Source organism: Danio rerio, chromosome 4, assembly GCF_052040795.2.
Source record: "Danio rerio strain M-AB ecotype USA chromosome 4, GRCz13ab, whole genome shotgun sequence".
In the NCBI taxonomy this organism is placed as follows: Eukaryota; Metazoa; Chordata; class Actinopteri; order Cypriniformes; family Danionidae; genus Danio; species Danio rerio.
Window position 1 is genome coordinate 55,291,177 of NC_141024.2, and position 12,442 is coordinate 55,303,618.

The 12,442-nt window shown below is 35.5% G+C and overlaps 1 protein-coding gene and 1 long non-coding RNA gene across 4 annotated transcripts in view; one reads left to right on the forward strand and one right to left on the reverse strand.

The window, feature by feature from the left end:
• Positions 1-4,138, reverse strand: part of LOC147844949 (NLR family CARD domain-containing protein 3-like) — a 41,831-nt gene extending 37,693 nt beyond the window's left edge. The window contains exons 1-3 of one of the 2 annotated variants that reach the window (XR_015942531.1): positions 3,686-4,138; positions 1,059-1,171; positions 641-748 (exon numbers count right to left, since the gene is read on the reverse strand). Coding sequence is in view for 1 of the 2 variants with exons in the window: in XM_087248478.2 (XP_087104604.1) it covers positions 641-748; positions 1,059-1,102 (152 nt within the window). In the remaining variant the exon portion in view is untranslated. Of the gene's footprint in view, positions 1-640; positions 749-1,058; positions 1,172-3,685 lie in introns of those variants that run through there. The other variant, XM_087248478.2, reaches the window with a different exon arrangement.
• Positions 4,139-6,825: 2,687 nt separating this feature from the next.
• Positions 6,826-12,158, forward strand: LOC101883363 (uncharacterized). Of its 2 annotated transcripts, XR_015483718.2 has the most exons (6): positions 6,826-6,889; positions 7,740-7,836; positions 8,414-8,590; positions 8,983-9,665; positions 10,182-10,274; positions 11,343-12,158. It is a non-coding gene; the product is annotated as an uncharacterized LOC101883363 (long non-coding RNA). The 2 variants fall into 2 exon arrangements; XR_015942840.1 differs by lacking the exon at positions 8,414-8,590.
• Positions 12,159-12,442: the final 284 nt, after the last annotated feature.

Below are 12,442 nucleotides of genomic sequence, written 5' to 3' on the forward strand. Positions count from 1 at the left end.
AAACACTTTAAAAAGTGCCACAGATAATAATAATAGTGTACATGTGTATATGTCAGACAGTTAAGAGTGTGATAGTGAAATGACAACAGCTTTCATTCTGTACGATTAGCTCGTCTGTATGACAATGTTTCATTAATCACACATGAACATGGTCATGGATTGATGTTTACGCTCATATCTGCGCTCGTTTCTACATTGCATTAATAAATGAGGCCCGTTGTGTTTGCATCTCTGTCTCTCTGTTCTGGGGATTATAGTTTTGCCATGTCTGCCATCTTGTTCCTTGGATTATTCTGAGTTTGCTCTGATCTTCACCTTGTCTTTGGGATTTTTATTGAATAGATGCTGAACATCAATCCTCTGGTTTGTGACTAATAACTTTATATGACAAAGAGGATATTTCACTACCAGAGTGTTTTCAGATGCATTATCTAAAGTCATAAACAGCAGATAAATGTGTAATGGTCAGATATTTGTCCTTATCAGGAGTATAGATGAAGACATTCAAAAGAGTCTGAAAATGATATAACACTGCTCTTGTGTTTCTTATCGAGTCTTTAAAGTGTTGTGTAAATATAATAAAATGTTCTAACAAATCCTAAAAGTCCATAATTGAGCAGTAATGTACAACACAACATACCTTTGTGCAGATGATGGTGTTTCCTCACTGAAGTTTGGTGGATGACCTTCTTTAGAGCAGTCACTCTTCAGAGACACAGAGCTGGACACACATGATCCTGATCTCACACTGAACACACAAACACACCAGAGGAATAAACTGCAGGACAAACTTCAGTCTCCTTTACAAGAGTTTATCAGACAAATATGAGTTTGTTCAGTTTAATTCAGCACTAATAGTTGACTGAAGGTCTGTCTGATCAGGTCACCAGATCGAGCTGTCTGTAATCTAGAATGATCTAAACACATTTGCTGAAGCTGTAAACTGAAGCTTTGTCAATCATTTGATCAGGCAATAGCAACACAAATAAGTGCTTTGTTGTTGGTCTTTGTTCTTCAGAGAAAGTGTTGAAATAATGGTGTAAAAACAGAGTCAATACCTGTGTTTCTCTGAGAGAGAGTCCTTTACTCGCTCCTCTGCCATACTCCAGCTAAAACATAAAATGCAGACATTAGCAGAGCTTTGAGAAAACAATCAGTCGCTGACCATCACCTGGAGATGACAATATACTGAGATGAAGAACAGCACACTTTATAGCAATCAATGCTCACTTCACGAACAACACCGCACTCAAACAGACCCGATAGTCATGCCACAGCATTCACATGCAGAAATATATATATATATATATATATATATATATATATATATATATATATATATATATATATATATATATATATATATATATATATATATATATATACACACACACACACAGGGCTTGACATTAACTGTTTTCATCACCAGCCACTTTGGCTAGTAGATCTCCAACATTACTAGCCATTCACCATGTTCACTAGCCATGATTTTGTTGTTGGAGAATATATTTTAAATGCATAAATCTGACTTTGACATGCTAAAATGACTTGGTCTAGTTTTTGTGTGATGTCCACATGCATTTCACTGTGTTCTGTGTTGTGTATGACCTTGCTTGATGTGTGTGAGCAAATGGGTTCTAGTGTAGCACCAGGCCCGGATTGGCTAATTCGGGAGAATTCCCGGTGGGCCGGTATGTTTTTTGGCCGTGAGGGCCGGTGTCTCTAGCTGCTAGCACCTTCAGCAGTTGCACTTTTTTTCACTTGTTTATTTATTTGAGCATAGACTCACTCTTTTATTCATTATTTTGCCGCAGCTCTGCTCTTTTTCTTTATTTTCTCGCAGCCCCATGGGGAAAATGCAGCCTGCAGGTTAATGACATAACATCATTCGACCCCAAACAGCGGCACCTTAGTGAAAGACTTTGAATAATTATTAGTAATGAATATTACACCTGCTCAATGAAGATCTGCTGATTCACTAGATTACAGTGTTTCTCCATTGGTTTAACTCTTTTCTTGAAACAGAAATGACGTTCTCAAAACTCTAAGATCATTTGGCAAAACACAACAGCTCACTTACAAAAGCTCATATCTTTCCCCAAACAGTTCACTCGTGTGTCAAAACTACATGATCTTCTCATTTAAACAGTCAGTTCAGCATTGTGTGAGCACTGCAAGTCAAAATGTTCAGATGTTCGGTCATCATGGCAAAGCACCACTAAAACATCCCTCATGTCCACCTCATAGTCTTAGCCCAGTCCTTCACTGACAATGCTTACTGTACTGTTTCTGTCCAGCCGACAATGTATAAAACTGAAAACAGAAATAGGATTTTAGGGTACGAGTAGCCTCCAAGGTTTGACGTCACACATTTCACTCATACTGCCAGGGAAACGGTCACTCCTTTATTATTGTAATGATCAAGCACACACAAAGCATCTTCCATATATCAGAGCAAAAAGAGTAGAGAGCTGTAATAAACTGTCATCAAATGCTCCGAGCATTCACCTACTGTATGGTGTTCATGCTGTTATGGTCTTGATTGATTTGGACAATTGAACAGACTATTGTGCATGTGATGACTTATACAATGAAATGACGCCGACACGGTTTGAAGAGAAAGACCATTAGACTGAGAATTAATAATCAGTTTAGATCAACTAGATATATATCACTTGGAAACTGTGCTAAATGTCGGCAATCTGTACTTAATCATGTGCAAAGATGAACTTAGACATTTGCAATGTGATTAAATTAATGAGAAATTCAGCTCTGTTGTGAACAATTGCCAAGTGGTTTGGAGGTTTGTCCATGTTGTTTTGAGAATGTAATTTCTGTTTCAGGAAATGAGCCAAACCAAAGAAGAAAAACTGAAATAAATCTGACATACCTTGATCAGAAATCTAAAAAGGAGAGTAAATGCTGAAGCCATTGTGGTCCAGTGGTCAGCACGTTTCATTATGACGCCTCTGACCGGAGTTCAAACCTGAGTCATTTATTTTCATTTTTAGTGCTAAGACATGTAATACTGTTTGGGTTACTTATATAGGTGTACATATTTTATTTTTTGTGTGACCACCGTTATGAAGGACTGGATATCTATAAAGAGTTCAGCACAGAATATATATTCAGATATTGCAGGAAAGGACGTTGTGCTGTTGTAAAGAGTAGTGTTGGAGATTCAGCTCCCCTTTAATCTTAAAAGCAGCTGTGTCCTTGAAAAAGACGTGATCGTGTCATTAGAAACTGAACTGGAAATGACCTGAGTTTAATATAGTCAGTGGTGAACTGAGGTGGGCCGGTCTAAGCCTTGAAACTCCAGGGCTGTAAAGGAGTCCCACTGCGGCCCTGTGTAGCACTGCAATTAGTTTTTATTATAGGAGACTTTACAGGACTCAAAATTAAGCATTTACCAAATCTATCTCTGACCACAACAAAAATACATAATTATTTCCTATCCATAAATTTTAAATGATGTGTCAAAACAAGCTCAATATAGCTGTATACATGCTCTTTTTATTTAACAAAACTGTTCTTTAATTGTCCTGGCTAAAGGCCCCAGATCACCAGTTAACCAAACAGCGAGTTAATCTCCTATTAAAGCAATCTTATTATTTATATACACACAATTAAAACATATTAACAAAAATAACAACAAGCAAAAGAAAGCTGGTGAAAAGCATACCGTGTGATAACAGGATCACGTTAACATTAGAGCTGTTAATAATCTGTTTAAAGAATGGGGAAAGAAAAGAGAAAGCAGTAACCGGCGCCGCTGCTGCTTACAAAAATACATTTATTTGAAATCTGGAGCTCTTGAAAGCAGCAGGTCTGCAGATTCACAAGCATCACCTTTTGTCCAGTCGAGTTTAAAGAGAGCAGATCGCGCCAGGTGAGTTTTTAGGCACGGTCGCTTCGCGGAAGAAAACGGGAGCGCGCACGCTTTGTAAACAGCCGCTCCCATCACATGACCTGTGCGCGCGAGTGATCTTTCTTTTGCTCGCGTGAAGACAGTTGTTTTCATCAGTCCTGCTGCTGCTGCTTCTCGATTCTAAGATCACATATGCATACTGGGCTATCTTTATTGTCAAACCCTGCTTTTAAGAAAGCTACAATTTGAAAAGTGTTTCCCGCCAGGAGCGTCTGTCTTACCCGCCGCTGCTGAAATATATACATCCGCATTCTTCCTGCCCTGCTGAAAAAACCAGCAAAGACCAGCATGATTTTCATGCTGGTCTATGCTGGTCAATGCTGGTTTAGCTGGTTTACCAGCTTGGTCTTGCTGGTGATGCTGGTAGACCAGCTTGGTTTTGCTGGTTGACCAGCTTGGTCTTGCTGGTAGACCAGCTTGGTCTTGCTGGTGATGCTGGTGGACCAGATTGGTCTTGCTGGTGATGCTGGTAGACCAGCTTGGTCTTGCTGGTGATGCTGGTAGACCAGCTTGGTCTTGCTGGTGAAGCTGGTAGATAAGCTTGGTCTTGCTGGTAGACCAGCTTCGGCTTGCTGGTCAGGCTAGTCTACCAGCTTGGTCTTGCTGGTCATGCTGGTCTACCAGCTTGGTCTTGCTGGTTATGCTGGTAGACCAGCTTCGGCTTGCTGGTCATGCTTGTCTACCAGCTTAGTATTGCTGGTGATGCTGGTCTATGTTTGGTGGACAAGCAAGACAAAACTACCACACAGATAGCATACAGTTCTGGGCCACATCTGGGCCAACTAAGGCACATATGGCTCACTTCTGGCAATGGCAGGAGACATATGGGCCAGATGTGGCCCGTATGTGTCACACCGGGTGTAGTGTGAGTTGTGGCCTGCTGTATGTGGGCCAGATGTGGCCCGTGTGTGACACATCGGGTGTAGTGCATGTTGTGTATTTTTAGTTCCGGTTTAACTTTAAATTAACGGGAGCCTTTGAAGTGGTTACAAATTATTAGAAATTGAAAATCAAAGTTAATTTGTCTTTCTAAGTCTGTACACTTTCATTTTATGAAGTAGAAAATAGAAAATAAATATTGTAAATTAATGTAATGTGATGCAAGGATTTACATTTTTCCGATTGGCTACTTCTGCCTGTGGACTGCATACCTAATGAGTGGGAGGGGCTTTTCTCTCAAACAATACACAGACTCTGATGTGAAGCATCAGCAGTTCTGTGTTTCCTGTGTTTTATTAACATTATTGTCCATCAGGCAGTGAGAGCGCTACACCTTCTCTGAAAATAATAACATTGCATGTTCTAAATAAGACTTTCTGTGATTGAAAATGATTCTTTAGGTTATTAAGAATAGGAATAAGCTATTGCTTATCCGGGAAAGTATATGTTTGTAACCTTATCACATATTAATTCAGTTTATTTCCTCAATAATGGATTTATTTTTACTTTAGGGCTGCTATGAATATAAGTTTATATTATCTGTTATATGTAAATGTTCCAGCATGAGTAAAATTCATATATTTTTTTTCATATTACCTGGTATGTCTATAAATGCAATGAGTTTCATTATTTATTATGTTTTGATCCATTAATGTTTTGTTCAGTTTCTCCATTTGAATGAATTAAGACAGTGTCCTACCGCCACCTACTGGGTGGATTTAATTTGCTATTAGTACTACTTTTTAACGAACAATTTTACAAATGAATTCATAATCTAATAATACTGAATTAAAGTGCTGTTTTCTTGGTGTTATTTTTTGCAATTCTACATTTTTATAATGATTTTGTTTGATTAAATGCCACATACAACATTGTTCTTTTTTATTTAATTTGAATATTAAATAGACATAAATGTTTTGTTTATGAATAAAATAACTATATAGAAAAAAATGTCAGAGAACTGAGCAGTAGAATGTGAATAACATGAATGTGTTCGTAAATAAGCTGATCTTTGTAAACAACACAAAGTTTTATTTACTTATTCTACAGAACACAAAAAAATTATAAAAATTAATCTGACCAATTTTAATGCGCACACCTAACCCCGCTCCTAACCCTACCCCTCACTTTGATGTCACTAGCTCTATTTGAGTGCATTGTTTCTGACATTGCATGTCAAACTGTGTGTCTCAGCTTGCATATGCACGTCTGCAATCAGATACTAATGCTTCTGCAACACAGCCCTGAGGGTACAATCCTCAGTGCTGGGAAACACCACACATTATCTTAATCACAAACTACAGCAAATTTAGTTTATCCAAAATTCACTTATACTGCAAATTTTTGCACTATAGAAGAAACTAGAGGAAACCAACAGAAACAACATGCAAACTCAACATAGAAAGGCCCAAAAGTCTATCCTGGTTCTGAGTGTGTGCACCTGTAACAGCGTCAACAAATTTTATAGACAATATGCTATCAATAAGCATGTTAATTAGCAATAAGTTGATTGTAAATATATCTTAAAGTGTTATAGTTTTTATAAAACAAGCTACTGAATATTAAAAATAACAGTAAATATTTTAGAATTACAGCATGTTACATAACAGAGCAAGGACATGTTCACAGTATGTCTGATAATATTTTTTCTTCTGGAGAAAGTCTTCGACTAGAATAAAAGCAGTTTTTAATTTTTTTTAAAGTGTTTTAAGGTCAAAATTATTAACCCCTTTAAGCTATATATTTTTTCGACAGTTTCAAAACAAATCATTGTTATAAAATAACTTGCCTAATTACCCTTACCCTAATATATATATATATATATATATATATATATATATATATTTATTTATTTATTTATTTAAAAACATTATCATAAACTGCCGCCTGGTGGCGAATATGTGTTTCGCTTCATCCTTGCATTACGGTGGAGTGGGCGGAGCCTCGTGAATGACGGTTAATTTTTTCAAACGAGGAAGTGAAGTCAAGTCCGCCATTTCATCTTCTTCTTTTTATCGGGTAAGTTATTATTTTAAAATCATATTTGTGAGATATTTGTCGTCAGGTAATGTTTTTATTAGTTAAAAAAGCCCCTGTTTTGAATAGTGATAAAACTGTAACTTATATGTGGATAATATGGCTAAAAACTGATGGCTAAGAATGATGGCAGCCGTCAGTTCAGTAACGTTAATCTTTTAAGTTGATTGTGCTCGGGGTTTTAACAAATTCATTTAAGTTACAATTGTCCTTTTACGCTCGTCATTCCCAATTAAATGATCAATAAGACGTGTTATATGAAGAACAGCGTCGAAACGGGAGCTTGAATGAATGAATCATATGCTGTCCGTTTTATACAGTTGTAATTGGTGCCGAGTTCTGCTTTTGTACTGGTTTTAGCTCAAACACTGAACGAACAGTCTCTTTTTGGTAACGTTAATCCTACTGATCTTGATTTGCTTGTTAATGTGTGTTTTATCAAGTTTCAGCAAACGTTTACAGAGTAACGTTATGTGGTTCATGCTGGCCACTGTTGAGACTGGTCTGCATTAAAAAAAATTTAAAGCCAAAACGTTTGAAAAAAAAAATCCACAGTTGAAACATAATGTGTTAAATGACTTATGAAGGAAATTAATTAGCTAAAAAAGAAGGCTAAGTGTGTTATGAAATATTAAACCTTGTTAAAAAATAAAATCAATTGTGTTAAATAAGCTTAAAATCCATATCTTATGTTTTATATTACTTTAAAACGGCCTGCAAACTGAATTGCACCATTAATCTTGTACATATGTATCAAGTCCAAACAAATGGTTTTGTGGCAAGTAAAAATAATATTTTTATAAATTGATTGTATTGTATTAATTTGTTACAGAAAAGAAAGGAATCATGCAAGGATGCAAGCTGAAGTAAAGGACAACTCTCACATCAGTGCATTACTAATTGTTTGACTTCATCATCAAGCACACCAGGTACAATATTGTACATATTTTGTAACTTGTATATGTCAGACTGGTTGTTGGGAACTAAAATAATATATTTTATGTTTTATTTATTATTAAAATATTACAAGATTTATTGCTGCTATTTTATCACTGTGTGAGGTCATAGCTTATTTAAAATTATTTAAAAAATCTAATTTGAAAGAAAGTCTAAATGTTTCCACAAGGTAATTTATTAAACTGTTTTCTGAAAATGTAAAATTTGAAAGTATTGGTGAGCTGGAAAAACAGTCTGTTGACGTAACTTTTATTTTTATCTTATCTTTTTATTTTATGTTAAAAGTAGATTAATTTACCTTGGATCGCATGTTTCAGTTATAATTTCAGAGTGAAAAATATAAAAGAAAACCATTGAAAACAATGGCATAATGATTTTGCTTGTTCACAAGAGGTACTTGATTTATTTTTCCTGTAGTGATACATAAGTTTTTAAGACTAATGCTTGACACTTAAATTTTAAAGGGATAGTTCACCCAAAAATAATGACATCTTTTATCCTCCACTTGTTTCAAAATATTTTTTTTTGTTCTGTTGAACATAAACTCAGGTGGTGCGGTGCACAGTGGATAGCTCTGTTGCCTCCCAGCAAAAATGTTTCTGGTTCGAGCCTCGGCTGGGTCAGTTGGCATTTCTGTGTGAAGTTTGTATGTTCTCCCCGTGTTGGCGTGGGTTTCCTCCAGGTGCTCCTGTTTCCCCCACAAGACATGCGGTACAGGTGAATTGGGTAAGCTAAATTGTCCTTAGTGAATGTGTGTAAATGAGAGTGTATGGGTTTTTCCCAGAGATGTGTTGCAGCTGGAAGAGTATCTGCTGCGTAAAAAATGCTGGATAAGTTGACTGTTCATTCCACTTTGGTGACCCCAGATTAATAAAGGGATGAAGCTGAAAAAAATGAATGAACACAAACCCAGTTTTTCCTACTATGTTAATCAATAGTTACAGGTTTCTAACATTCTTCAAAATATCTGCTTTAGTGTTTAACAGATTCAAACTGCTTTGAAACAAGTAGAGGATGAATAAATGGTGGCAGAATAGTAAACTATATCTTTAAATGTTTTATTCTGTATGTTATGTGTATTCATATTTGTCTTGTCTTTTGTCATATTGTCCTTTTAGCTCAGATTGTGATGGACCTGGAATGCGACACCAGTTACTCTTAAAGCCTGATTTATACTTCTGCGTCAGGGGACCGGCATAACCCACGGCGCATGCAACGCGCGTGGCTGTGCATTTATACTTCTGCGCGCTGTCTCTGTCGGTCTGCATTAACACTTCCGAAACGCTAGTTGGCAGTGAGGTTTAAATGTTCCTCTGTGTCGAGTTTCTTCGCTGCTTTTTTGCTTTTCCTGAACACTTCCGGGATGTACAAGTGGCTCAAACTCGCTCATTTTGAGGCAGGAACCGGTGGACGTACAACAACTTTAACTATGAGGTAAACACAAAACAAAACTTTCTATCCGGAGCTCCTTCACAGTACTCCACACTTGTAAACAATCGCTCGCTCACATTCGCGCTGCTCTCGGTCCCGCCCAGACTCGTCAGCGCTACCAAGCCGACCAATCACAGAGCTTACGCTAGGCGTCGTTGCGACTTGTAGTTACATTTTTTGAGAAGTGCACGTCAGTGACGGCTACGGCGAAGGGCTATGCGTCAGCGCCATAGCATACGCCGGCGTTTGACGCAGAAGTATAAATCAGCCTTAAGTCAAGAACCAAATGAAGCACCAGAGTACAGATTATGGAGGTATCTGAAGTTGAACTAACTGGAAGCAGGGAACCATACTAATAAAGTTCCTTAAGGTAAAAGCACCTGCTTTATTTTGATAGGAAGTATTTTTTTATAGAGTTCTATTGTTTTATTCTTATTCTAATTTTATTTTATTCATATACTGAATTGAAGTCATTCAAATTTCACAACAAATGATTTGCAGATTGAATATAAAATATAATGACATTTTAATGCATTATTTCTTTTGGTTATTCTTTACATCTATATATGGGCAAGTATTTAATCAATGAAAATAATTTTAAACAACTTAACTAAACAAATTACTCTGTTGGACCCTAATATTTAAAATAGCAAAATCCTCAAACTAACACACACTCTTGTGAATGCATTCTCACATTCATACACTCAAAAACACACATTCATACAACAGTCTGTCTCAGTCTGACTCACACACAACATCCTCTCCCACATATTTTTCTAGCAAACCTCCACCACAAGCTTGTCCTTTTATGTTGCTTTTATTTCAAATATTTTAGAGCATGATATAGTCCAGGTTTTTATCACTAAGTATTTTTTTTTCCATTCAGCAGGTTCCTTGTAAAGATTAACCCAGGGAAGGATCGAAAGTGGAGAAGACCAGATCAAGAAAGACTACATCAAGATATGCGGTCAGTTCAAAGGTACTTTCACTAATTACCAAGATTTCAGACTATGAGTTGATGGAGAAAACTTTGAGTGTCAGATCTTCCTACATCGCCTAGCAAAAATTCTTCCCAGTGTCTTGTAGTAGAAGTGATGTAGTCAATCGAGTTTATATTATTTCGTAAATTGCTTTCTGATTTAATAAAAAATATATTAACCAAACTTGATTAATGTAACAATTTTGATGAAAAGGGCATGTTTTACTAGAGCTTTTAGCACAAAGGCACCCCCATCTTGGAATATTGCTCTGTCTGACGTCACGGGGTTGGTATGCTAGAAACGTTTTTGAATGAGGTATTTGTATGATTTATACATAGTCTGTCTTAAAGCGTCACTAAATTGTACAGGCATTACAGGTCAAAGCAATCTGTTGTTACATTTATCAAAATAAACAATAAGGCTCTTAAAACACTGCTTTGAAAAATGTAGAAAATGTAAAACAAATATTTCAAATATTTTATAATATTAATAATATTATGAGGAAGTATAAAACCTTCCTAAGCTTGAAAATATACCAAACTTCCTTAAAGGAAATAAACTTCCTTTGTTAGTGCAAATTCCTTTTTATGTAGTCTTGTAAACAATTAAACCATTCAAACAAGTTTTGAATTTTCCAAATGTAACTAGCTAAAATAGTACCATGTACTTTTACTCTGTATTAGTATTATTTACTAAAATTTGTTTTATTTTAGCAATATAATAGTATTTCTAGTCCTTTAATTTAATGTAATTTAATTTTCAGTTCTCTTTCCATCTACAAAAACATTAAAAAAATAATTTCACAAGCACATTTAAAATAGGTTTAATACTATGAAATATTATATTAATATTATTTTTTATTTTTTATAAATTGATAGGTAGTTCCTATGGAATGTTTTTATGTATCGCTGAGAATACATTTCAGGTGTTCAATACGTTGCTTGTCAGTCTTAAAAATAAAAATAGGTGCTGAAAAAAGTGCTTAAAAGTCCTTAATTTTAATCGAGTTGTGCCTGTATGTACTCTGCAAACAGTACCTTTTAATTGTTGTCTTCTCTGATTTTCAGGATGTTTTGCATTGGACTGTTTTTTTTGGCTTTGACCCTTGCTTGCCCCTGACCTCACTCTTGGACTGCCCTGTTGGATTTTCAGTTTATTTAATTAAAAAAAAAATTTTTGGATTTTTAAATATTTAATTGTAATTATTTAATGTAAATCAAAGGCGGCAACACCAAGGCTCCAAAAATACAAATTTATTAAATTAAAAAGGCTGACACAGAGCGTAAAATGTTTCGAGCCGCCGGCTCTTCATCAGACAAATAATTTTTCGTTGTAATTTTTTAAATAATATGTTTTTGTTAAATATGCGATTTCTGTGTTTGTTCTGTCTACTCGAACTTGTTTATCTGGTTTCTGTAATTATCATTTGTTTATTTGACCCTTGCCTCGCCTCTGATCTTGTTTTTGGATTGCCCTTCATATATCTTTTTAATTATTGGTTCTAGTTATATGGTTATAAAATATTTGTTAATTTAATTAATATGCATTATATTAAAAAATACATATAAATATATTTTCTGTGTTTTTTTCTGTATCTATTTATCTAATTTGTATATACATTTGTGTTTGTATGTTCTTCTTATTCTGTATATCCACTTACCTAATTTTACCTTTTATATATATATTTATTTGCATTTAATTTGTGATTATTCTGTATGCATTTATTTATCTAATTCATATATTTATATGTATTGCATTGATCAATCTGTTGTTGTTTTTTTTGTATGCATCTATTTATATAATTTATATAAATTATATATTTGTATTTATCAATTTATATGCTTCCTTTGAAGCAATTTTTTAAATAAAGCAATTTAAACTAAGCATTCCTTTTAATGTGATTTATATAGCTACCAAATGTAGATGTCAGCCACATCTAACCCAAAAGTCAGCCGCAACTGAACAAGATCTGGGCCAGATCTGTGAAATTGCATGGGCCGCATCTGGGCCAGATCTGAGAAACTGCATGGGCCGCAGCTGGGCCAGATTTCAGAATTTGCATGGGCCGCAGCTGGGCCAGATCTAAGAAAATGTATGGGCCACATCTGGCCCAGATATGGACCAAGCTTTTTCTGAGATATGGCCCAGATCTGGTTCAGTTGTGGCT